The following is a 26,892-nucleotide window of genomic DNA, read 5'->3' as shown; positions in this document are numbered from 1 at the left end:
TGGCGGGGAAAGGAAGCCAGTGGGTCTGATGGTGCAAACACATCATTAGCAAAAACATTCTCCCTCCAACTCTAACATTTCTGAGAATCTCCTAGTGACAACCTTCTACCGATGTGTCGAGGCAGGGTGTGCAAAGTGGAAGGAATGATGTACTGATAATCCGGACTTAACTTCTTTTCTGGATTGACTTGGTAGTGTGTTTCTTCACTACTTTGGCCTGCATCAAACACCCAAACTGGAGACAATCAGCAGCGGGATGGATAAATTACGGTACCTTCATTAAATGGAATGCTACACAGAAATGAAAAAAAAAGCAATATGGAAAACTGTCATGGACATAGCACTGAGCAAAGTAAGCCAGACACAAAAGAATACACCCTATGATTCCATTATCTAAGTTCAGGAAAAACAAACCAAAGGTAAACAGAGATTTGAATAGTGGGAGCTGTTTGGGGGAGAGTGTTCCTGACCAAAAAGAGGGCAAGGAAATCTCTGAAATCTGAAGAGATCTTGACCTGGCTGGTGATCTCATGAATGTATACACGTGTAAAATTTCCTTAAGGTTTGTGCATTTTACTGTTGTAAATTATACTTCGATAAATATTGGCTTGGCCAAAAAGTTTGTTGAAATTTTTTCCCCTGCGATGGCTCTAGTACCTCTTACTTGTCTTTAACTTCATTTGAAAGCATTTTGTTAGATTGTATGGTGACAGCTGTCGTACCACTGTGCACTTAAAAAAACATCAAAATTGGTGAATTTTTGTGTAGGCATTTTAATGTTGTGGATGGAAGAAAATACACAACATTTTCAGCATATTATGCTTTATTATTTAAAGAAAGGTAAAATTACAACTGAAAGGCAAAAAAAAGATTTGTGCAGTGTATAGAGAAGGTGCTATAAGTGATCAGATGTGTCAGAAGTGGTTTGTGAAGTTTCATTTGTGAAGCTCCAGGTTGGGTAGCGCAGTTGAACTGATAGTGATCAAATCAAGACGTTAATTGAGAACAATCAACATTATTCTCCATTACAAACTGTAATATGGGAGATAGCCAACACACTCTAAATAGCCAAATCAACAAAGTTACTGGTGAAAATGAAAAATGTGTCTTTCATTTTATGGAAGAAAAACTGAATAGACTTTTTGGCCCACCCGATATATCTATAATAACTTACAAATGTTTAAACACCTAATATTATAAAATAATATCTAGTTATATATAATTTGTTACAAAATTACAAAATGTTAGTATTTTATCATGTTTGTTTCAGACATTTAAAGATGATATAATGCTTATAGCTTTCTATATTTCCCTCTCCAGTTCCATTTTCCTTCCTTTCCCAGTTACTTTTTAAGTTTGGTTTATGGAGAGTTTTTATTCTTAAATATGTTATTATGTGCAATATTTATTTATGAGGAAAATGCGTTTTCACATTTAATGGTATGATATGTGAGACTGCATAATTGTGAGATTAACTGAGCAAGGCCAGCCCGTTAGCCAGCTGGGTAGGATTTCTGGAGTCCAGCTGAATAATCCTATCTGTCTGGGTCCTGGCTTGCTGTTGGGCCCTTGTCTTCCACAGCTTAAATATATCTGGAGTTGATTCTGGGTTCTGTAATCTAGCTGAATTTGCAAGAACCTCATTGCGAATCATCACCTGCTTGCATATTCCTATTTCAGACAGTTTAGGCCAAGCGAGTACTGGAGTGCAGGCATTCCGTTCCCGCCTCTCTGTAATGGAATCCTCTCTCATCTCCGTCTCTCTCCTCCACGATTTCTTTCCCTTGACTCTGGAGAAGGTGTAAGACCAGGGGCCTGGCAAATGGTGGGCACCAACCACTAGTCATGCTACATGAGAATCTGTGTGGCTGTGGCTGTTGCAGGGTTTTACGTAGGAGAATGGAGAAGGAGGAAGAGGCACTGTCCGCAGCTGAGGTCACTTAGACCCCGAGAAAACTTTCTGAAAAATGACCCTAAACCACTAGGAATTCAGTAAATAAAGTCATGTAAAAGTGACGCAGAGAAAAATCTTTGTGATAAGCAAAAACCACTTCGGGGATTCATTGAAGAGAAAATCACAGTTACAATAGTAAATACACATGCACGACGCTACACACACATTTCTCTCCACCCCACCTGCACAGAGCAGTAACCTTTAGGAAAAATGACTAACTGAGAATACTGCCAAGTATGCCCCACTCCTGAAAATTTGGGTGACTGCTGCTGCACCTCTACCCACCCCAGTGTTAGCTCTGCCCTATTTTCCCCCTTCCCAGCCACTAGGTAAAAAGCATGACTATATCTGATTATGCCCACAGCTTAGACATTCAATCCTTGGTCCATCTCACCGTCACCTCACACGTGTCCACTTCCCGTAATAAGCCCTTCCTTACTGAAACAGCACATTTCCCCCAGGGAGCAGTTTTCCTGCCGCAGAAAAACACTCATAAACCTGTCCTTGTCTGACTCTGGGGGGTGCTCCTGGCGGGTCTTTCACAGACATCCACACAGGCCTGCGCTCAAGCCCAAGACAAAAAGGTTCCCATTTTGAAAGCTGCTTATATACAGAGACCTGACTGTAACAGTGAGAGTTTATGAATTTATTTCAAAAATACCTACCATGTTCACAAAAATGTAGCCCATAAGAAGCCACGATAAAATCTCAGAGTTGCAAAGAGTCAATATCACACAGTTCTATCTCAATGGAGCACTATCGAATTAGAAGCAAAATGGACCCAGCACTCCTACATGTATGAAAATTTTAAAAACGTAGGTCAGTTATTAACGCAAATATGCTAGAAGATACTTAGAAACTGCACAAAAGTATCAACACCACTATTTTTGAAATGCTGATTATTAAAATTCATGGAAAGCAACTCAAGTTGTAAATGGAGAAACTCTAGCCCAAATACTTATATCACAGCACAAAGACTGAATCAGGACCCTAAGCATTTTATTCAAGGAGTAAGACAAAGAGCCACAGATGAAATCCAAAGAAATAGAAGCTAGAAAATAATCAAAATAAGCAAAAATTAGTGAACTAACTGAAAAAATAGTAGTAGAGACAATTAAATGAACTAAAAACTTATTCTTTGAAAGACATAAAATAAAATACTCTTGCAAAAGCCAACAATAAAGTTCTAACAGAAGTACAACTAACAAGTATTAGGGAAATAAAAGTAGGGTTTTAGGGCAGACACAGGAAACTAAAAATCATTAATGTAAACAAATTGTAATATATTTTTTAAAAATCAGGCCTAGGTACTACACTAGCTAATTTCTACTGAAGATGGTGCCCATTATAAACCCTCCAGAGAATTAAAAATGAAAAACTCCTCAACTAATGTTATGACTGTATCATAACTTTGGTAGCCAAATGCTACAAAGACAACACAATAAGAAAAATCAAAGGTCTATCTTACCTATAAGTAAAAATTATAAATCAGTTACCACCAAACCAAAACTAGTAATGAATATTATATACACCCATCACGGCCAAGAAATTTTTCTCTCAGGAAAGAAGGAATGGTTAACGCTAGTAAATCAATTAATAGACGTCACCAGTTTAAGAAGAAAGCTCACACAGTTATTTTAATAGCCTCAACAAAATATTTGGTAAAATTAAGTCTTCATGGTAAAGATTATGAGATGTAGCAGCAAATTAAAAACAGAGAACTGCCTACAACTAATAAGGGCATTTACCACAATCAACAGCCAAGATTATACTTAATGATGAACTCATAATTTTCTTTGATGCTACATATAATGCAGACTCCAGGTTTTCTATGCTCTGTTCAACTTGGTTTGGAAGTTCTAGTAATAATAGCCAGGGAAGAAAAAAAAGACATTGCTTACAGAGCATCTGACTATACAGTTGTGTCCCTTAACAATGAGGATAAGTCCTGAGAAGTGCACCTTTAGAAAATTTACTCACTGTGCAAACATCACAGAGCACACTCACGCACACCTAGACAATCTACTTACTGCACACCGAGGCTCTGTGGTCCAAGCTATTACTCCTACGCTGCACACCTGTACCTCATGTTACTGTACTGACTACTGTGGGCAACTGTAACACAATGATAGGTATTTGTGTATCTAAACGTATCTAAACTTTAAAAAGGTACAGTAAAAATAAGAAATAAAAAATGCCGTAGCTCCAAAAATCATTCTACCTGCTCTGTGAACATGGATCTGGGCTTTTAAATACTGTTGCTCTGCCCAGCGGGCAGTAAGTTAAGCTATCAGTAGAGGGTGCTGGAGAGAGACTGGAGGAGGAGGAAAGGTTTGCTTTCCTTCTTGGTCGAGTGACTCCTGGACAGGCTCCCCCTACAGAGTCAGTTGCTTCTCCAGCACCCAGTGTCTGCAGCGCTGGCAGCCAGGGGCACCCGCTTTTCCCAGGTGGTTTTTATAGTAGAGTGTACGAGATACCCCAGTGACATACCTTCCCAAGTGGCCCAGGGTGCCTCCGCAAGTCCCATTTCTGTGAACAACTCTCTCCTGTATCTTAAAGGTTGGGTTTCTGGCAAAATTCACCAGAATGGCACCTCAGCCACTTTTCTCTGCCATTCAGTGGACAAGGCTGTGCCTGCAGCAAAGTCCGGCCTCAGCCTGGGAAGGAGGATAGCTCCTCCTTAGATGCCCTGTTTCACCCCAGGGTGGTGTCTGTGACGCACATCATATCGTAGATCACGTCACATATCATACGTGATATCATATTTGTTATATTATGTAGTATAACCACTATTCCAATATCCTCCAGAGTTACCTTTGCATTTTAATAGCCAGTCTCTAGTTATTCTAATCTTTTGTTATAGCTTTGTATTACATTTTTATTCTTTAATTAATGTATAGTTTCTGTCGCCTGACTGAACCCAGACTGAGAGATACGAAAGGTAACTTTTGTAGAGAAATAAATTCTATTTTGTGTTTAGTTTGATCCTAATATTAAGTCAGAACTATCTTCAAATCTATATAATTTTCTTTAATTAATTAATTATTTTCTAAAAGGGACGTAATGACTCAAGATGGACATCTAAAAATTTTTAAGCGATTTCTTTTTAACTTTTAAGGGGGGAAAGGTAAAAAGGGACAAAATGCATTTGTGATATAATTGTTTTACAATGCAAGTAAAAAAACTAGCCACATTTAACCTACTAGTGCTACCCCCAATGGTAGCTTTATAACTCCAAGCCAACCTGCCAACTTAAAGATTAATGATTCCAAATCATATTTAATTGTCTCATCTCAGAAAATAGACCAAAGATTATATTAAAACTTTCTTTCATTGTAAAATATAACATACACAGAAATAAGCATAACAGTTTAGAATGGTTTAACAAATATGTACATCAAGCGCTAATGTTCAAGAAATATATCACTGCCTCGGCTGGTGTGGTTCAACGGACTGAGCGCCAGCCTGTGAGCCAAAGTGTTGTCGGTTCGATTCCCAGTCAGGACACAAGCCTGGGTTGCAGGCCAGGTCTCCAGTGGGGAGCGTGCAAAAGACAACCACATATTGATGTTTCTCTCTCTCTCTCTCTCTCTCTTTCTCCCTCCCCTCTCCTCTCTCTAAAAATAAATCAATAAATCTTAAATATATACGTATATTACCAGCACTGTAGCACCTCAGAATCTACACCAATTCACCTTACCCCTCTCATGTGGCCTGTTCGGTTCTCCCTAGCAGTAACAACTCTCCTGAGAGTCTGGTAATCATTTCTTGATTGACTAATTTTAATTCTCACCCAAGGATATGTTTATTGACTTTTAGAGACAGGGGAAGGGGTGGGGAGAAAGAGAAAGGGAGAAACATCAATGTGAAAGAGAAACATCGATCCGTTGCCTCCCATATGTGCCCCGACCAGGGACCAAACCCACAACCTAGGTATGTGCCCTGACTGGAAATCAAACCTGCAGACTTTTGGTGTAAGGAAGGATTCTCCAACCAACCTGGCCAGAGTTCTTGATTTATTTTCTCAATTGTGCATGTAGCCCTAAAAAAGAAGTTTGATTTTGCCTGATTTTGACCTTTCTATTTATTTGTGGGGGTTTTGTTTGTTTGTGACATTCGTCCATGTTATTGCATACAACTCTGATTCATTTTCTCCATTGCTGCACTCGGTGGAAATGAAGATTATTTCTGATGTGGGGAATATTGTTATTTCCAGGCATCTTAGTGTACATATGTACATACTTTTATGAGGTATGTACGTAGGAATGGAATTTCTGGATTATAGAGCATATTTTTGAATATATAAGATAATGCAAAACAGGTTTCTAAGGTGGTTTTACTAGATTACTCGGCCAGTAAAGTGTATGAGAGTTCTTATCATCTACATCTGCCCTATAACTTTGTATTATCAATCTTTTGAATCATTGCTAACTTGATGGGAGTAGCATCGGACAGCAGTTTTAACTCTCAGTATTCTAATAATGTTTGAGAACTTTTCCATTTGATTATTGCTGACCTATATTTCTATTTCGTGATCACCTATAGAAGCGTTTTGCTCGTTTTTCTATTAGATTATCTGTCTTTTTCTCATTGATATGTCAGAACCATTTGTAGTGTCCTTTATAGTCATAAGATTTTTCAATGTTTGATTCAATAATAAGACAAAATTATTCCACATCTAGCAGAAAGAATTTTATTTCATACAAAGAAAGTTACAGCTATACTAAAGGAAATTTATTTGGGCACATCCCAGGCAGAAATTTATACAATCACAGGGGGAGAGGGGACAGAAGAATGGCATGCAACCCAGAAACTAGAGGGGCTTAAAGTGCCCTGTATGTCGAAAGACACTGTAAAAGTTAAATGTCAAATAAAAGATTGGCTGAAGTGTTTTTCAGTATATAAATAGCTCCAACAACTCAATAAAAGCAGAGAAAACTATGTAATAGAATAACGGGCAAGGGATCTGAACAAGAAAATTTAAGAATTATTTAATGAATCATATATTTGAAAGTACTAAGAGCATAGACCTTGAAAGTTCTCATCATAAGAAAAAAACGGAACTCTGTGCGGTGGCAAACGTTAAGTGGACTTACTGTGCTGACCATTTGCAATACAGACAGCCAATCAGTGTGTTGTGTATCTGAAATGAATAAAATGTTCCATGTCAATTATATCACAATGAAATATTTTTAAGTTAATGGCATGAAGCTACTATGAAGTGACCAATCTCACAAATAATCAAAGGATGCAATTTAAAGTATGAGCTGTCTCTTTCCTAATGTGAGTCTAGATTAAAGAGCTGGACACCAAACATTCTGGAAAGAAGTAGTTCCGTGTCTAATCTGGCAGCTAGTAGGCATATGTGGCTATTTAAATTTAAATTAGTTAAAATTAAGTAAAATTGAAATTCAGTTGCCCCGTCACAATAGCAACATTTCGAAGATTAATAACCACAGGTGATTTTTAGCTACAGGCTTGGACTGTGTTATTTCTATCATTGCAAAAAGTTTCATTGGACAGACTAAAGACATCAATGAGCGAGACAGTGGAATAGGAAGCCCTAGACACACCTTCTACCACAACAAACCAACAAACTATCTCTGTGAGAAACCCAGACACCGGATGAAGGGTTCCTGAGACCTAGGTGGGTTATGAAGCCAACCACCTGGCAGCTGAATTCAGAATCCACAACACTCGCCGCTTTCTCCTCTCAGAGGTCCTCTCCCAAACACACACACATGCACGTGTGCGCCCACAAAATGCAGCATAATTGGGAGAACAGTCTCACTTCTAATTATTTCCTTGGGGAGAAAAAGAAGTAGAATGTAAGCCCAACTGACACCCTGGGAGCCGTGGAAGAGACCAGTGTCCATCCCTCCTGCATTCCTGTGCCAGGTTAGGTGATCTGGGAGAACAGACACAAACTGCTCACCGGGGTGTGCAGCACCGCGCCAATTGGCGAAGCTGCGGGGATGGCAATTCACTACACTAGGGAGGCTGTCATATCGCACACAGACACTAGAGGGAGCAGCTAGATAGAAACTGGCAATTTCATCAAATTATACTCGCAAGCCCAGAAAGGACACAGGTACATTACAACACACACACACACACACACACACACACACACACACACACCCTGAAAACAGTTGAGAGATGTCCAGAACCTCTAGACTGGCTGTGTGGAGGAAGTCCACTCTTTATGAAATACGACAGCAGTCTGGAAGGGTTAGTTTATTCTTTAGAAGACAAAATCCCAAACATTACACTAGAAAAAAAAGACAAACAGGCAAGCACATCAAGTTCGAATGAACCAATTACAACTCTAGGCTGTGCCCAAGGAAACGGAGTTATATAAATTGAAAATAAGGAATTCAGAAGTACTGTCATAAGGATGCTCAATGAATTAAAAGAACAGATAAGGTAACTAAACAAATTCCAGAAAATGCGGCATGCACAAGTTAGAATATCAACAAAGGGAAATGATGACAAAGAACCAAACAGGTATTCTGTAAAGGAAGAACACAATACCTGAATGGGAAATTTCACTGGTGGGACTAAATAGCCAACTTGACCGGCAGAAGAAAGAGTCGGTCAACCTCTCCAGACACTGTTTATTCATTTTGCGTATGTAAAGGGAGGCAGGCAGTTAACCAAAGTTGCCTTATGGGCTTTTTCTTTGAGAACTGTGGTCCTCTTCCCTTTCTTGCTTCTAGGACTGGGGATGAATACACAGCCTCAAAGTGTTCCTTTCTCAGCTGGTGGAGATGATACACACAGACTCTTCAAGGGCCGCCCCCTCCTGCACTGTCATAATTTCGCTTGTTGTTCGAGACACCTGTCAGCCTTATCGGAGCAGGGTCAGGATTACTGGGGTCAACACATGAGTTTTTGTTTTTAGCCTCCTGTATTACATTCTTTGTTAGATTGCAATGGTGAGGGTCCTGCCTTTATTTCCCCTCTGGCCACTCATTCCACTGTAACAGAAAGACATAGTCTGGCTGAATGGGTGAAAAAGAAGATTCACTGTCTGCCGCCCACAGGAGAGTGACATTACATATAAGGACTCACGTGGGCTAAAGTTAAAAAAAAAGAGAAAAAGATATTCCATGCAATTAGAAACTTAAAGAGAGAGGGGCGGCTCTAATTATATCAGATAAAATAGACTATAAAACAAAAAATATCACAAAGGACAAAAACAGATATTGTAAAATAGTAAGAGTCAATTCACCAGAAAGATACAACAACACTATATTCCACCAACATTAGAGCACCTTCACATATGAAGGAATCATGGACAGAACTAAAGGGAGTAGTGGAAAGCAACACAGTAAAAGTAGAAGACTTCAACAACACAATTTCAGTTGTGGATAAATAAATCAAACGGAAGGTCAGTAAGGAAAGAGAACTTGAACAACATCATAGATCAGTTGGGCATAGACACGTACAGCACACGCCACCCAAGAGAACAGACGTTCTTCTCAAGTGCACATGGGACATCCTGCTGGATAGACCACGTATTAGGCCACGAAGTAAGTTGTCACCCATTTAAGAAGATGTAAATTTTGCAGTGTTTCTTCTCCAACCATAATGGAATGAAACGAGAAGTAAATAGAAGGAAAAGACGGAAACCCAGAAATACATGGAAATAGAACAAAAAAACTTTTACTCCACCAGTTAGTGAGTGAAAAAATCAAAGGGAATTTAGAAAATATTTGAAGACAAATAAAAACGAGCGCACAACATGCCAGACCTTATGAGATGCGACGAAAGATGTGCCAAGAGGAGAAACAGGTAGCAGTGGAAGCTTACACTAGAAAGGAAGCAGGGTCTCAAATAGCATTTCACCTTAAAACTCGAGCAACTAAAGGAAAAAAGAGAGAGAAAAAACAAGATCAGCAGAAAGAAAGGAACTACAGAGATAGAGCAGAAGTAAATGAAATTTGAAAAAAGGATAGTAGGAAAAAAAACAAAACCAAGAACAGATTTTGTTGAAAAGATCAACAAAATTGGCAAACCATTAGCCAGGCTCATGCGGAAAAGGAGAAGATTCGAGTATCAAAATTAGAGATGAAGTAAAACATTGCAATTCCTGTCAACATAAAGAAAAAGAATGATAAGAAACTACTATGAACAATTCTATGTTGACAAATGAAATGACCTTAGAAATGGATGAATTCTAGAGACACAAAGCTTACCAAAGATGAGTCACAAAGAAAGAAAAGACGCAAACAAGCCTACATCTTGTGAGGTGACGGAAGCAGTTATCAAAAACCTGCCAACAAACGAAAGGCCCAGGATTAGATTGCTTCACTGGAGAATTCCATCGCACATTTAAATTAACTAACACCACCTCTTCTGAAACTCTTCCAAAGACCTGAGGAGGAGGAGTCAAGACCTGAGGAGGATTGAGCACGGGATAAATAAATAAAATCTTTAAAAAACTGCACTTCTAAACTGTTTCTATGGGGCCACCATTGCCTTCATACTAAAACCAGACAAAACACAAGAAAACTACAGACCAATGTCCCCGATGAATAGTAATACTAAAGTTGTAAATAAAATACTAGCACAAAAATTTAATAGCATATTAAAAGTAATATTTTATGGCCAGATGCAGTTTATACCTGGACAAAAGGATGGCCCAACATATCCAAATCAACCAATATAATACACCTTGTTAACAAAACAAAGGACAAAAACATGGTTATCTCAATCCCTGAAAAAAAAGGTGTTTTACAAAATTTAATACTTTCATGATAGAAACACTCGGTGAATTGGGAATAGAAGTAAACTACTGCAACACAATAAATCAATATATAAAAACTGCACAGTCAGCCCTGGCTGCTGTAGCTCAGTGGACTGAGCGCGGGCCTGCTAACCAAAGGATCGCGGTTCGATTCCCAGTCAGGGCACATGCCTGGGTTGCAGGCCAGGTCCCAGCAGGGGACATACCAGAGGCAACCATACATTGATATTTCTCTCCCTCTATCCTTCCCTTCCCCTCTAAAGATAAATAAATAAAATCTTTAAAAAACTGCACAGTTAACATCATACTCATCGGGAGAAGCTTGCCCTTTAAGATCAAGGACAAGTGGGCAGGGACAATCACTTGTGTCACACAACACAGTACTGAAAATTCTAGCCAGAGCAACTAGACATAAAAGAGAAACAAAAGAAATACAGTTGGAGAAAAGTTTAAATAATCTCTGTTTGCAGATGATATTGTCTTGTACACAAAAAATCTTAAAGTAGCCACCAAAGAAACTATTAGACTTAGTAAATGAATTTGTCAAAGTTGCATATTATAAAATCTACATCAGAACCTGGATGTGTTTCTATATATTAACAATGAACAATATGAAATGGAAATTAAGAATATAATCTCATTTACTGTAGCATCAAAAAGGATAAAAGGTTTAGGAATAAACTTAACCAAGGAGGTGAAAGGCTTATACATTGAAAACTATAATACATTGCTAAAAGAAATCAAAGAAGATTTTTTAAATCAACAAGCATTTATTTATATTCTACCCTATCCCTTGATCAGTAGAGAAGCCGTAAGAGTTACCTAAATAAAATAGCACACAGCACTCTATAAAACGAATGTGGTTAGGAAGCCTGTATTTTTACGTATCAATGTTCATATAAATGTGAGCAGTCATAAGACAATTATGCTATTCTGAGCAGAGTTGGCCATTTTTAAAACACTTTGTAACAGGCACTAATTTTATATAAACATCCTTGACTCTAGGCTTTTAAACAATTTAATTTCCCATTACAATTTACATTTCATATTATTTTGTATTACTTTCACATGTAGAGCATTGTGGTCAGGCAATCACATATTTTACCAAGTGTTCTCCCAATATACTCAGTAAACACCTGGTACCATACATATTAGAGTTATTACAATATTGTCAGCTGCATTCCCTATGCTGTAATCTACATCCCCATGACTGTTTTGTAACAACCTGTTTGTATTTCTTAATCCCTTCACATTTTTCACCCAGTCTCCTAAACCTCCTCCCTTCTGGCAATCGTAAGTCTGTTCTCTGTACCTATGAGTCTTCCAGTTTTGTTTGTTTATTTTGTCCTTTCAATTTCACATGTTAGAGAAGTCGTATGGCATTTGTCTTTCTCTGACTTATTTTCCTTAGCACATCCCATAGGCCCTCCATGCTGTTGCAAATGGTAAGATTTCATCATTATATGGCCGAGTAGTATTCCACTGTACGTGTGTGCCACAGCTGTTTTTATCCACATGTCTATCGATGGTCACGTGGGTTGCTTTCGTGTTTTGGCTATTGTAAATAATGCTGCAATAAACACAGAGGTGCATATACACTTTCAAATGAGAGTTCTAGGGTTTTTTTTTTTTTTCAGATAAACAACCAGAAGTAGAATTGCTTGGTCATAAGGCAGTTCCACTTTTAAATTTTTGAGGACCCTACATAATATTCTCCATATTGGCTCCCCCATTCGGCATTGCCACCAATAGTACAGGCAGGTTCCTTTTTCGTCACATTGTCACCAACACTTATTTGTTCATTTATTGATGACAGCCATTCAGACAGGATGAGGAGACATCTCATTGTGGATTTCATTTGTGCTTCTCGGATGACTAGTGACTTTGAGCAGCTTTTCAGGTATCTAGTGGCCATCTGTGTGTCTCCTTTGGAGAAATGTCCGTGCAGTTCTCCCCATTTAGAGACTGGATGGTTTGGGTCTTGGGTGTTCAGTTGTATGAGTTCTTTATANCGTCACATTGTCACCAACACTTATTTGTTCATTTATTGATGACAGCCATTCAGACAGGATGAGGAGACATCTCATTGTGGATTTCATTTGTGCTTCTCGGATGACTAGTGACTTTGAGCAGCTTTTCAGGTATCTAGTGGCCATCTGTGTGTCTCCTTTGGAGAAACGTCCGTGCAGTTCTCCCCATTTAGAGACTGGATGGTTTGGGTTTTGGGTGTTCAGTTGTATGAGTTCTTTATAAATTTGGGTAATAACCCTTTATCGGATGTGTCACTCAATGACTATCTTCACCCATTCAGTGGGTTACCTCTTCGTATTGTTTATTATTTCCTTTGATGTACAAAACCTTTGAGTTTGATGCAGTGCCAACTGGTCATTTTTGCTTATGTACCTTGCCTGAGAAGACATGTCATAAAGAACGTTAATAAGAGACATGTCAGAGATTTACAGCCTATATTTTCTTCTAGGAGTTTTATGGTTTAAGGTCTTGCATTTAAGTCTTTAAACCATTTGAATTTATTGTTGTATATGATGTAAGATGGTTTCATTTTATTGCATTTTTCTGTCCACTTCCTAAACCATTTGTTGAATAGCCTGTTTTTATCCCCATTGTATGTTCTTGCCTCATTTTTCACAGATTAATGGACCATATAGGCATGAGTTTATTTCTGGGCTCTTGATGAATTTATATTGATTTATCTATTGGTTTTTTATGCCAGAACCATCTGTTTTGATTACTATGACTATGTAGCAGAGTTTGATAACAGGTATGAATATTGTTTTTAATGCTTTCCTCTTTCGTGCTGGAGAATCTGTTCCGTCATAGAGTATGGCACAGTCTACGTTCCTTCACACTTTCTGAAACTGCCCATTTATGTCCTTCCCCAGACAGATGACAGAGGTGACTGATACAGGCTCTGGGGTGGAACTGGCTAAATGAGTGTAGCGACTGTGTCACAAACATCACCATCTGAGCCAAAGACAGTCTCAGTTTCCTCAGGGAGAAACTGGAATGATGACAGTAGGGTCACCATCATCTGCAAAGTAGGGCTATTGTGAGGAATTCATGGGCCGATTCCTGCAAAGAGCCTACAAAGGTGCCTGGCACACAGTAAGCCTTCCACAAGTCTTGTGTTTCTCAGTAGCCCCGGTGCTGTTATTTCTGGCCCATGGAAAACATCACTTGTCTGGGTTATTACAAGGGCATCTTAACTAGCCTTCCTGACTCAAGCTTCATCCTTTGTTAGCCTTTCTCTAGAATGCAGCCAGAATGAATTCCCTAAGAACTAACCTGAAAATGTTCTTCTTGTGACTGAATTCCTCAATAGACCTTATGACCTTGGGATTTCTCTTTTCCATGAATGTGTCCCTCTATTGTCCGAGCTGGGGTCTTCAGTAGACCTTCAGGGTCTCCTTTCTCACCCATCACCCACACCACAAACACAAACAACCATTTGCCTTCCTCTTACACTTCCCCGGGTCTGTGCTTTCTCGGGTACGTTTCTCTTCCTAGATCCTCCCACCAGTGCACAAACCCACCAATGCATCACGATGAACCCTGGTACCCCGAGGATGCACAGCAAAAAGAACGACCTGGCATAATGAAGCCCTCTGGGAAACCTTCTCTTGCCTGAAGCGAGGGACTTCCAGGGGTTGGGGGTGGAGGTGCAGTACCTACACTGATATTCTCAGGCTCTGGTGCTGCCCTGGCAGGCTCCGGGCTCCTGCCCTTTGCTGCAAGTGAGCCCATTGGGAAACTGCGAGTGGTCGGGTGCCAGTGTGGGCCCAGGGCACCCCATCCCTATAAGACTCCTGAATCCTGCCGGTGGGAAACATCAGGGGTGTACTAGGTCCTGTAGAAACAGACTGCAGGGCACAGGAGAAAGTCAGCTTTAACAAGTTCTCTTCTCTTCCTCCCGTTTCTCTGTCCCTTCTCCTTTTCTCTCTGCCTGACACTCTCGTTTCTCTTTTATTCTCGCGCACCTTCCTCGCGTTTCTTCCACGCGCGCCCAACGGCACCGCCCAGAAAACGAACTAGGCGTCCTGGACGGGACATGCGCTCTGTCTGACCCATCCTAGACCAAGGCCAGCGCTCCCGCACAGCCTGCTCGCCTAGCCGGGCACTTTGCGCCCCCGCGCCTCTAGCGACCGCCCCTGGAAGTGCAGGGGCTGCCTCACTGAGGAGCAGAGCTGTGCCATGAGGCCAGTGAGGACTGTCCTCTCCCGAGGCCATTTGCTCCTCATGCTGGGCCTGGTGGTGCTCCTGGTTGACACCTATGGCGAGGATTTAATTTTTCACCCGGAGTGGGGGTTTGACTCCTACGAAATCACCATCCCCAAGAAACTGAGCTTCCGGGGAGGGGAGCAGGCTGTGGCCAACCACGTGTCCTACCTCCTGCAGGTAAAAGGCAGGAGGCATGTCCTCCACCTGTGGCCCAAGAGGTTTCTGTTGCCCCGACACCTGCCGGTTCTCTCCCACACAAAAGAGGGGGAGCTCCTGGAAGACTTCCCTTATATACCCAGGGACTGCAACTATGTGGGCTTGGTAGAAGGAGTGGAGGGTTCTGAAGCTACTCTCAGTACATGCACGGGGGGGCTCCGAGGCGTATTGAAAATCGATGCCAAACATTACCAAATCCAGCCCCTTAAGGCCTCTTCCACGTTCGAACATGTCGTATACCTTCTGAAGAACGAGGAGGGATTTCAAGGTCAGATCTGTGGCGTGACTGGAGAGGAAATCGAAAAGCGGATGAGCCCGCCTGAGGATGTGGTGAGGATTAGTGACTTTAGTGGAAGCGTTAAGCACCAAAAGTACTTGGACTTAGTCATGGTCTTTGATTATGCTAGATATAGGTATGTCCAGTACAATAGTAGTCGGATTGTATATGATGCCATTCTTCTGACTGGGATTATAGACACTTACTATCAAGAGATCCGTGTGAGAATACAACTAAAAGGTGTTGACATCTGGTCATTAGGAAACAAAGTAAGCCTAACATATGATGAATTAGCTACAGCTTTAAGTCAATTTTTAAAATACAGCTATACTCTGCTAAACAAGAAGATCCAAGCAGACTGGGCCCATATATACATTAGAAAAAACTATACGGATGGTCTTGCATGGTCCCGTGGAAGACTGTGCGAACTAGAAGTGGGATCTGCAAGTGTTATTCCAGATGTCAACCTCCTCTTACCTGCCACTTGGACCACTCATGAACTGGGCCACGGCTTGGGCATGACGCACGACGCAGAGTACTGCCTGTGTAAGGGGAAGCGGACCTGCATCATGGGCAACGGACGCACTGGGTTTAGTAATTGTAGTTACAACAGTTTCCTAAACTTCGTACGTCAAAAAGCAAAATGTCTAACCGATATCCCAGGCGTAGGTTATGTGGTTAAGAGATGTGGAAACAAAATTGTGGAAGACAAGGAGGAATGTGACTGTGGTTCCAAAGAGGATTGTAAAAAAGACCATTGTTGTCAACCAGATTGTACCCTCAAGCCAGGTGCCAACTGCAGCACTGGGCTGTGCTGTCATAACTGTCGCTTTCGTCCTTCTGGGTATGTGTGTCGGAAGGAAGAAAATGAATGTGACCTGGCAGAATACTGCAATGGGGCCTCAGGGGTCTGCCCCACCGACATGTATAAGCAGGATGGAACCCCGTGCAAGTACGAAGCCCGTTGTTTCAGGAAGGGCTGTCGATCCACATACATGCAGTGCCAAAGCATTTTTGGACCAGATGCCAGGGAGGCCCCTATCCAGTGCTACGAAGCAGTTAATTTAATAGGCGATCAATATGGGAACTGTGGTATTTTAGAAGTTTCTCAGTACCAGAAGTGTACGAAGCAGAATTCATTATGTGGCAGGGTACAGTGCATAAATGTCCAAACCCTTCCGGACAGGCCAGATCATACAAACATCATTTCTACTCATCTGCACGATGAAAATCTCATGTGCTGGGGCACAGGCTATCACCTGTCCATGAGACCCATGGGGATTCCTGACACGGGTGCAATCATCGATGGGACCTCCTGTGGCAAGAACCAGATATGCTGGAACAGAACCTGTGTGGATAGTTCAGTATTGAATTTTGACTGTCTGCCTGAGAAGTGCAACCACAGAGGCTTTTGCAACAACAGGAAGAACTGCCACTGCAGGTATGGCTGGGCGCCGCCCTTCTGCGAGGACGCCGGGTTTGGAGGAAGCCAGGACAGCGGGCCGCCGGGAATGCTGAAGATGGAGGTGCCCGACTCCGTCCAGGTCTCGTTCCTTATGTTACTTCGCCTTGTCTTGTTTGCCTTCTCAGTGATTTTTGTGGTATTCAGGCAATCGATAATAAGCTGTTTAAGGCCCAAACAAAAAAACCCAACTAACACTGGAAATAAATAATGCAAGGCAAAAAATGTCAAATAACCAACAAAAGTAATCAGGAAATCCATAGTCACTTGGTAATACAGAGACATATAGGGAACAAGCTCATTGTTTATCCAAATGGCTCTTTATTCTTCCTCCAATTCTTTTTTACTTACTTTTCTTCTAGTTTTCATCAGCAAATAAATTATATTCTTGTTTGGAAAAAAAAAAAACAGTGCCTTTTACTTGCCTAGCATTTCCTTGCCCCTTAGCTTGTGATAAGGTTTGCGTGTCCTGAGAAGAATGCCCTGACTGCTTTTCTGAACACTAAAGCTCGGAATGTGGTGAGTGCCATCGAATTACCGTGGCTTTCAGAGGGGACTCCTGTCTCTCAGAATCCCAGCAAATGAAGAGATTAACCTGCCTTTCTCTCGGCCTCCCTCCCTGTGACCAGTGAGATGTCCGTGCCTGTGTCCCATGCTGTATGCTAAATGGTGACTTCACATTTTGTAGATAGTGACACTTTACAAGGGGTGTCCCTCAGATAAGCATTCCCCCTGTGCAATCACCCTGTGGATGTGTGGTCTCCCATCAGTGTCTGGGCCGACCTTAGTTAGTGTAAGGCACCTCAGGCTGTAAATGAGGACAAGCCCACCAGTGTCCCGGGGGGCAAGGGTGTAAGGATGCTCTGTGCTTTGGGATTCTGCTCACGGGGACAGGTCTTGTGGGCCTGTGTGCCAAGGGACAGCTGGCTCTAGGTTTGCCACACCCCCAAGCAGAGCAGAGGAGAGGGAGGAGCGCCTTCTACTGCCCAATCCCCCAAGCCTGCCAGCAGAAACTCTCTCCCCTTTGTGCAGTGCTTTGGGGGCAGGAGAGGAGGGTGAGTGCCCACCAGAGGAGTCAGGCTCCACCTCAGCTGCCCAGGGAGGGGCTCACCCTCCCCAGACCTTGTCAGCCCAGCTGTTTTGAGTCTTGCTCTGGCTGAGCCTCCCTGCTGTTCTCTCACCTTGCTCCGGGCCCCTCCTTTCCCAAGCCCCACCACAGGCCCACTGTCCCCCACCACGATGTCCTCTTTTCTTTCTTTCTAAAGATTGTATTTATCTATTTTTAGAGAGAAGGGAAGGGAGAGAGAGAGGGCGAGAAACATCAATGTGTGGTTGCCCCTTGTGCGCCCCCTACTGGGGACCTGGCCCCCAAACCAGGCGTGTGCCCTGACGGCATGAAACCCTTTGGTTCTCAGTCCAGCGCTTGATCCACTGATCCACACCAGCCAGGGCTAATGTTCTCTTTTCCTAGCCAAATAATTCTAATTACAGAAGCAGTTGGGCATGCCTCACAATAGTGGTGCCCCCGCACTATCTGGGGACTCTGTTCACTCAGAGAACATCAAGATAACCTCTATTTTCTGGCTATGAAGCTTGGTCATCATTAGAAAATGTCCTTACAAAGCAAGGACATTGACTTACAGCTGCAATACTGACGAAGATGGCGCAACTGACAGTAGGCTGTGCGCCTGGCGATGGTCTGAGTATCTCGAGCGTGTTCATGTCGCACTCCTGAAAGTCACTCTGGGAGGTAGGTGTGATGACTGTCCTGTTTTCCAAAAGAGACACCAAGGCACAATGGGATTAAACAATCTGCTTGAGATTATGTACTTTATAAGTAATGACATTATTCAAGGAAGCATTATATCTTCAATAGATGTTAGGGAAGTAAATTTAGGAAGAGGATGTATTTAAAAACTGTAAAGATATTGATCCATTGGGAAATGGTTTTATGAAAATTGTATTTTTTTAAGTTCACATTAAAATATCAAAGTTGATTGCTTTTTTTAATTTTTAAATTATATTTTATTGATTATACCATTACAGTTGTCCTGGTTTTTCCCCTTTGCCCCCCTCCACCCAGCACGCCTCACTTCTCTCCGGCAATCCCCCCACCATTGTTCATGTCCATGGGCCATGCATATAAGTTCTATTGCTATCTGTGGCTACTCTATTTCCTGTACTGTACTTTACATCCCCATGACTATTCTGTAACTACCTATTTATATTTCTTAATCCCCTCACCATTCACCCACTCTCCCCTTACCCCTGACATCTGGCAACCTTCCAGAAACTAACTTCTTTTCTCTTGTTTTTAAGAGTCTCTCTTTATCATAACTTTTGGCATTTTAATTATTATGTGTCTTGGAATGGGCCTCTTTGCATCCATCATAATTGGGACTCTCTGTGCTTCCTGGACTTGCATGTCTATTTCCTCCACCAAATTAAGAAAGCTTTCTTTGAGTATTTTCTCAGGTAGATTCCAATTTCTTGCTCTTGCTCTTCTCTTTCTGGCACATCTGTGAGGTGGATGTTGGACCTTTTAAAGTTGTCCCAGAGGTTGTTATACTATCCTCATTTGCGGAGGGGATTTTTTTTCTTCTTGTTGTTCTGCATAGTTGTTTTTTGGCTCCTTATGTTCCAAATCATGGATATCTGATTCTCGGCTTCATACACTCTACTGCTGTTTCCCTGTGAATTGTTCTTTATTTCAGTTAGTGTAGCCTTCATTTCTGACTGAATCTTTTTTGTGCTGTTAGTGTCCTCACTAAGTCCCTTGAGCATCCTTATCACCAACATTTTGAACTCTGCATCTGATATATTGGTTATCTCCATTTTATTTAGCTCTTTTTGTCTGGAATTTTGATCTGTTCTTTCATTTGGGCCACGTTTCTTTGTCTACTCATTTTGGCAGCAACCTTGTGTTTGTTTCTGTGTAGACTTGCTGTGACTCAGTGTCTTGGTTGTGTGGCCAAATGTAATCAGTGTCCTGTAGGATCAAGTGGCACAGCCTTTCCTATCATCCAAGCTGGGTACTTGAGGTGCACCCTTCTTATGGGCTGAGTACACCCTCCTCTTGTAGTTGAGCCTTGGTTGCTGTTGGTGGATCAGTGGGAGTGATTTGCCCAGGCGTCAGCTGCAAGGGGACCATCAACCTCTACCCTCTGTGAAGGATTAGCTGAGCAGGGGCAGGGCAGTCCTGTCCCAATGTGATCTGTAGCTGTCCACTGGGTATTTTAGCCCTGGGGTTTCCCTGGTGGTGCAGGCCAAGGTCAGCCAACACCTGTGCTTTGCCTGGGGCACCCTGCCAGAGGTGTAAAACAATCTGAGATGGCTGCTACTTGTGCTGGGCTTGGAGATTCCCACGTGAAACCAGGCTGTGACTCTAATCTGGGTGCTGCTGGAACTGACTAAAGTCAGCCATTGCTTGTTTGATAGGGTTTAGGAGCCCAGACCAACCATGCTTATGTAAAAGCAGCTTGGGTGGGCTTGTAAGTTGGGTGGTATAGAGTCCCTGCGGATTTCTAAGGTGGGTCACACAGTGTTAGACAGATTGATGGACTCTCAGATATGGCACCAGCCTACTGGCTCTGTGTGGGGAGAGCTCAGCCATGGGACAATGGCCTCTGCTTACCCAAATGCCAGACACTTCAGTCTCTCCCTGTATATCACTAGTACCCTTCAAACTGCCACCCTGGTGCTGGAGCTCAGAGGATGGGAGTCTTAGTGAGTCCGTGTGTGGGTTCCCAAGAGGAACTTAGGGCTCCAGCAGCCTCCTCCACTGACTCGATCCCCACTGGTTTTTGCAGCCAGAAGTTGTGGGAACTTATCTTCCTGGCCCTGGAATCCTGGGCTGGTGGGGGGGGGGGGCGGCTGGGTGTGGGTCTGGGACACATCACTCCTGAAATCTTGCTTCCTGGTTATCCACTGGGGTGTGGAACAAGCCCATTTCGCTCCTGTGCCCCTCCTACCAGTCTGGATGAAGGCGATTTCTTCAGTTCCATAGTCATCAGGCTTCCATTCCACATGATCTCTGATGCTCCCGAGCGATGGTTGTCCTGTATTTTAGCTGTAATTCTGATGTGGTTGTGTGAAGAGGCAAGCCATGTCCGCCTTTGTCGTCATCTTGACCAGAAGCTGAAAGTTTGAATGTGATAAATTGTTCATAATATTTATCATCTTACCCACTTTTTCTTCTCTTGAAAAATTAATGACAAACATAATTGCATAGCTATAAAGTGTACAATGTGGTGATTTGATACACATATACATTGCAGAATGGCCCCCAAGATGAAGGCAATGGAGAGATCTATCACTCACATAGCTAATTTGGGCAGGGGAGGAAGTGAGAATGCTTAAGAGAGCTCTCAGCAAATTGAAGTTTTATTAACTGCAGTCACCATGCTATGCATTAGATTCTGAGAACTATACTATTTACAACGGAAAGTTTGTACCCTTTGACCTACGTCGACCCAGTTCCCCTTCCCCCAACCACCATTCTCGTCTCTGTTTCTATGGAATTAGGGGGTTTTCATTACTTTCCACAGATAAGTATCACCATGGAGAATTTGCGTTTGTCCGGCTTCTTTCAGTTAGCATAATGCTCTCCAAGTTCTTCCATGTTGTTGCAAATAGCAGGATGTTCTGTTAGGGCTCATTACTGTTCCATACACACAATACACACACACACACACACATCACTTTTCACTTATTCATTCACCCAGTGAAGGAGATTTAGGTTGTTTCCAAATTTGGGTTATTGTGAGTAAGGCCACAAAGAGCATGGGAGTGCAGCTATCTCTTTGAAATACAGATTTCATTTTCTTTTTGTAATAATATATCTCTAGGAGTGGAATTGCTGGATTATATGCTGAATCTATTTTTAATATTTTGAGGAACCACTATACTGTTTTTCACAGTGGCTGTACCAATTTACATCCCCATAAACGGTGTGTAAGTTACCTTTTTTCTCTGCTTCCTTTTAACATTTGTTATCTCTTGTTTTTTTTGAACAATAACATCTTAGGAGTTATGGGATCATGTCTGATTGTGGTTTTAATTTGCATTTCCCTTATGATTATTGTTGTTGCTTATCTTTTCATGTGCTTACTGGCCATTTAAATATCTTCTTGGGGAAAATATTTATTGAGGTCTTTGCCCCTTTTTTATTGGATTATTTGCTCTTTTGCTGTTGAGTTTATAAGTTCTTTGTATATTTTGCATATTAGACCCTACCAGATATATAGCTTGCAAATATTTTTTCCATTTTCTAAGATGTATTTTCAATTTATTGTTTTCTTTGCTGCGCAGAGCTTTTTAATGTGATGTAATCCCGCTTGTTTGTTTTAGCTTTTTGTTGCTTCTGCTTTTGATGTTTTATCCAGGAAATCATTTCCAAGACCAATGCCAAAGATCTTTTCCCATATGTTTTCTCCTAAAAGTTTCACAGTTTCAGGATATACCCAAGGATATGTTTATTGATTCTAGAGAGAGAGAGGAAAGGGGAGAGAGAGAGAGAGAAACGCTGACATGAGAAAGAAACATCAGTGAATTGCCTCCCATACATGCCTCAACTGGGGATGAATCTGCAGCTAGGCATGTGCCCTGACTGGGAATCAAACCCGCCAACTTTTAGTGTATGGGACAATGCTCCAAGCAACTGACACACCTGGCCAGGGCAGCAAAATGCTTCTTTATCGTTTCAATAAAGCCACTTGAACTTGAGCTTCCTGGAGTACTGTTCTCCTTCATCACAAACAAATATCAACTGTGACAATCTCTGATGAACTGTGATTACGGACATGAGGCCTATCCCTGCTTCAGTTCCACTCTCTCCCTTGTGAGAGAGTGGAACTGAATTCTCCCTAAATTCTCCTCTGTCTTTGACATTCTGTAATTCTGGTCCCTTCCCAACTGCTTTGTATTTGGAAGCACACATCTTAAAGGAGCACATCGAACACCTCTGTCTGCAGTGACCTGGCACCCCTAAGGCTATTTCAGATAAGAGGCTCTCAGGTGGCTGTAACCGTGACACTGAGACAACTCTGCCGCCACCTGCACCACGGCCAGATATTTGTTCATTCGATGTGTATGTAAAGGAAGGAGGCAGACAGCTGGCAGGCTGTACACTGTGTCATCTTAGAAAGAAAACAAACACAAGATTGTGCAATAAAACCATAAGGTTTTTATTAACATTAAGGCTGAACCCCATGAAGGATGCCCATAAAATGCTTATCTGAAAAGATGTTTGGGGAATCGCTGAACAAGGACATTGTCATTCGAAGAGCTACAAAGGTGTTTTCTTGGCTAAGCATATGGGCTGTTTCAGAGGAGAAAATAAACAGCAATAACATCTTTTCTCTGGAAAAACAACTGCTGGCTTGTTCCCCAAAACTTGCGTATTTGACTCAAATTCGATGCCCCCATCTGTATCTTGTCATTAATAACCCTGCATTCCTTCCTTTTAAATCTTATCAAGACCGGGGTTTCTAGATATGATATTATTTTTGACTACAATTATCTTCGAGGGTCCTAAGAAGGAACAAAACATTTATTTCCCTGTCTCATAAGCACAGGTGACTGACTCACCATGAGACACTTCCCTATGGTGGCCTCAGAGCCAGCTCTGCCCTAGTCACTTGAGTGCCCTGTGCCATCTGATGGGGACTCACCCTGGCCCAGGAGTTTCCTACACGGTTCGCCTACTTTCTAAAGCCCAGGGTGATGATAGTGGTGAAAGTGCCCCTGGACTCCATATTCACGTCTCTGAAGTGATCAGCCACATCTCTGGTTAGAAGAACACCCACATATAGATGGAAAACCCCTTTGTGAGTAGCAAAATCTCTCTTCCTACTTGCACATAATTAGTGGGAATGTAAATGGTTTAACCACCTTGGGGAAAAGTTTGGGAGGTTCTTACAAAGCAAACAACTACCTATTCTGTTACTCAGTAATTGGTAGTTTTTTATCCAAGAGAAATTAAAACATGCCCACAAAATGACTTATATGAGAATGTTCGTAGCAGCTTTCTTAGTATAGCAAAAAACTGGCAAAAAACCCAGGTTACCTATCAATAGAATGGATCACCTGTGATGTATTCACTCCATGGAATACCAAAGGAGAACAACGGTAGAGAAACAAATTACTGATACAAAAAACGACATAAATGAATCTCAAAAATATTGTCTTAAGTGAAAGAAGGCGCCCATAAAAAAGCATGTACTCTTTAATTCCAGTGATCGAAGTTCTGGAATTCAAAACAGTACTTGCCTAGGGATGGGTAGAAATTGATTGAGAAGGGGCACAAGGAACTTTCTAGGGTGATGGAGATGTCCTGTAACTTCATAGGGGGTTGGTTTACATGTTAGTAGGCACTTGTCAGAATTTTGCAAATGTATACCAGAGATGTGTGCATTGTGGCATATGCAAATTTTACCTCAAAATAAAAACTGCAAATAAATATTGAAATTTAGTAAATGGTATGTATTTAGAGGAAAGTGTGCTGATGTCTCCAATCTACTGTGAAATGCATTTTTTAAAAAACAACAACATGGATTTGTAGGTGATTAGAAGACAGTACATGTATCAATACGTGATATAGCAAGGATAAGAAAATTCTAACCATAGGCTCTAAGTGATGCGTATGTTCGAGAGGGTAGACGGTAAACCAAGGCAGGGGCGCGGAGGGAGGCATGTCTCACCCACTGATTCAGCGGTCCTGAGCCTGGTCCCATAAGATTGCCAGACGTCCCAAACTTCGTAAGAAACACCATGCTAGCACAGGAGGACAGGAGCCCCTGAAATCCTGTACGTATCACGAACTCTCTCTGGGAGGGTTAGTTTAAAGCCTTTGGAACTGTGTTCATCCCAAGGCCCGGAAGGGGGAAGAGGAACGTGGTCCACAGTGCCCACGGAAAGAGCCCATAAATGACTTTGGTTAATGGCCTGCCTCTGGCCACTCTCTGCTTTTTGAGGGAGTCCGCAGTGCTCAAGGAAAACCCCAAATAACTTTAGTCAGTTGCCCCAACTTCGATTAGCTGCCTCCTGCCACGCATCTGTTTTACATCAAGATGACCAAGTGTGGTCTGGAGCAAAGTAAGGATTCAGGGGGAAAGACCCCCACATGTGCCCGTGTTTAGGTGGTCATGTCCCTCAGGGGAAGCTGGCACCACCTTCACCCACCCATCGGTGTGTGACTCCCTCACCCCACCCCGACAACTAACTGTGTCAGTCCTCAGGACAAAGGACCTGATGCTCTCGGCCGTCCTTGCCTCGCTTTTACCTACGCCCCGAGCCTTCCTCCCCAACCTCGGCAAGGCCCGTTCTCTCCCATGAGAACGCACCACTAATCAGCTTTGCTTGCATGCTGATAGCCTTGCTGATCTTTAATTCTCTAACTGCATCGTCAAGAAGAGCCGAGTTTTTCCCATGACAGGTCTGCAGGTTAAAAAAGTACACCAGCTCTGTAAAGTCTCTGGACTTTGTTTCGTGTTTGCAGATGTTTGTGGTAATGAAGCACTGCAGGTCTCTGACGGTCGCACAGAGGGCAGCCACACTAGGAACTGGCCACGTTCATGAGAACACCCCTTTCTCTCCAAGAATATACTTTTTAAATGTCCATTTTCTAAAAATCTGATATTAAGTTCTTACTCTGTGCCAACAGTTATGCAAAATGCTTCCCCCCACCCACCTTGGGGTCCTCAGTTATTGGAACCCAGAATCACACCCAGCAGCCCTCCACCTCCTCCTAGAGGTGTGGCCCTGTGGGCCCCCAAGCTTGCTTCTCCACAGCAAACGGCCAAGAGGCCCTACTTCAGCCAAAGCAAACAAATCAGACAGAAACGTTTCTTTCTGACAGGTAGATAGCTCCTCCCAAGCCTGGAGGTTTCCACCCCAAGTGTAAATCCTGTCCCAGGCTCCCAGCTTCCTAGCTTCCCAGCTCCACTCTGCCGGACCCTGGTTTCAGCTCCAGGACTTCCTGGAGTCAGCCCACCCGCTGTGCGTAGTCTGGCCAGGCCAAGGGCCAGCAGTGGCTGTGAGGTCACAGCAGGCAGCTGGGCCTCAGCACCTCTCCCACTGCACCTTCCTGGGAGTCTAGCTGCAAAGTGAACTCCATGCCCCCAGGCAGCTTCTTCTTCTTGGTCACAGACCTGCCACAGGCCTTGGTTCTGGGGCACAGTTCTGTTCTTGGTTCTGGGGGGTGATGGACTCAGGCACAGTGCTTCTTGTACTGGTAGTAAACTTGAGGCTAACTCCAAGGTAGCCCCCACATTCTTGCTTCTGGAATTCAGCCAGGCCAACTTAGGCACCTTGCCCTTGGCCGAGTTCCACGGTTTCCTGGACTGGGTTGCCTTTGACTTTGCCTTCTGGGCCGCTCCACCAGAGCCCCGCTTGTCTGGGCCTAGCCCATTGTGGCCTAGGGAAACTCGGGCACCCCCAGGAGGTCCAGGCTCCCAAAACTCTTTGCATTCACGATATCATTCAATATGTAAAACTTTCCTATGGTTGATATACAGTTCATATCTCATTTTATTAGTCAGAAAACAGAGTATTATTGGGGCTAAGTGTCTATTGCAAGCCCCCTACTAATAAGTGGCAGAGCCTGGTGAGAATCTGAGACCGGACGCTAAAGCCCGGGCCCCCACAGCTATGCTCGCCTGCCTCCCTCCAAACCCCTTGTTTGACTTAGGAATGAACGCCTCAGAAATGTTCCACTCCAGTGCCATTATTTTAGAGGTGACAATGAGTCCCAGAAAGGAATGGTGATTCACTCCCATGTGAATTCTCTTTTCATTGAGAAGAGAGTTCTTAATTCTCTGGGTCATCTTCTTTGGGTAGTTTTTAACCCCATACTCTGTGGTCAATTATAGCACAGGCAACGAATGCAGGGGCCGGCAAAGGAAGGCCTGCCTGCTTGAGCGTGGCTGGCAGGGTGATACCATGGGTGTAATAACTTAGTTTTAACATGAACACTTCACCTAAAATGTCATAGGATG

At 42.6% G+C, this 26,892-nt stretch overlaps 1 protein-coding gene across 1 annotated transcript; it reads left to right on the top strand.

The window, feature by feature from the left end:
* Window positions 1-14,915: 14,915 nt before the first annotated feature.
* On the top strand, window positions 14,916-17,108 carry ADAM30 (ADAM metallopeptidase domain 30). Its single transcript, XM_037038719.1, has one exon. It carries the CDS (start codon window positions 14,916-14,918, stop codon window positions 17,106-17,108), a length of 2,193 nt encoding a protein of 730 aa, XP_036894614.1.
* The last annotated feature ends 9,784 nt before the right edge of the window (window positions 17,109-26,892 follow it).

Source organism: Sturnira hondurensis, unplaced genomic scaffold (assembly GCF_014824575.4).
Source record: "Sturnira hondurensis isolate 20B ecotype Veracruz unplaced genomic scaffold, ASM1482457v3 Scaffold0024822, whole genome shotgun sequence".
In the NCBI taxonomy this organism is placed as follows: domain Eukaryota; kingdom Metazoa; phylum Chordata; class Mammalia; order Chiroptera; family Phyllostomidae; genus Sturnira; species Sturnira hondurensis.
This window is presented reverse-complemented; position numbering and strand designations above follow the sequence as displayed.

Excerpts from the sequence above, each read along its gene's own strand:
- ADAM30 (XM_037038719.1), top strand. The coding sequence starts at position 14,916 with ATGAGGCCAGTGAGGACTGTCCTCTCCCGAGGCCATTTGCTCCTCATG.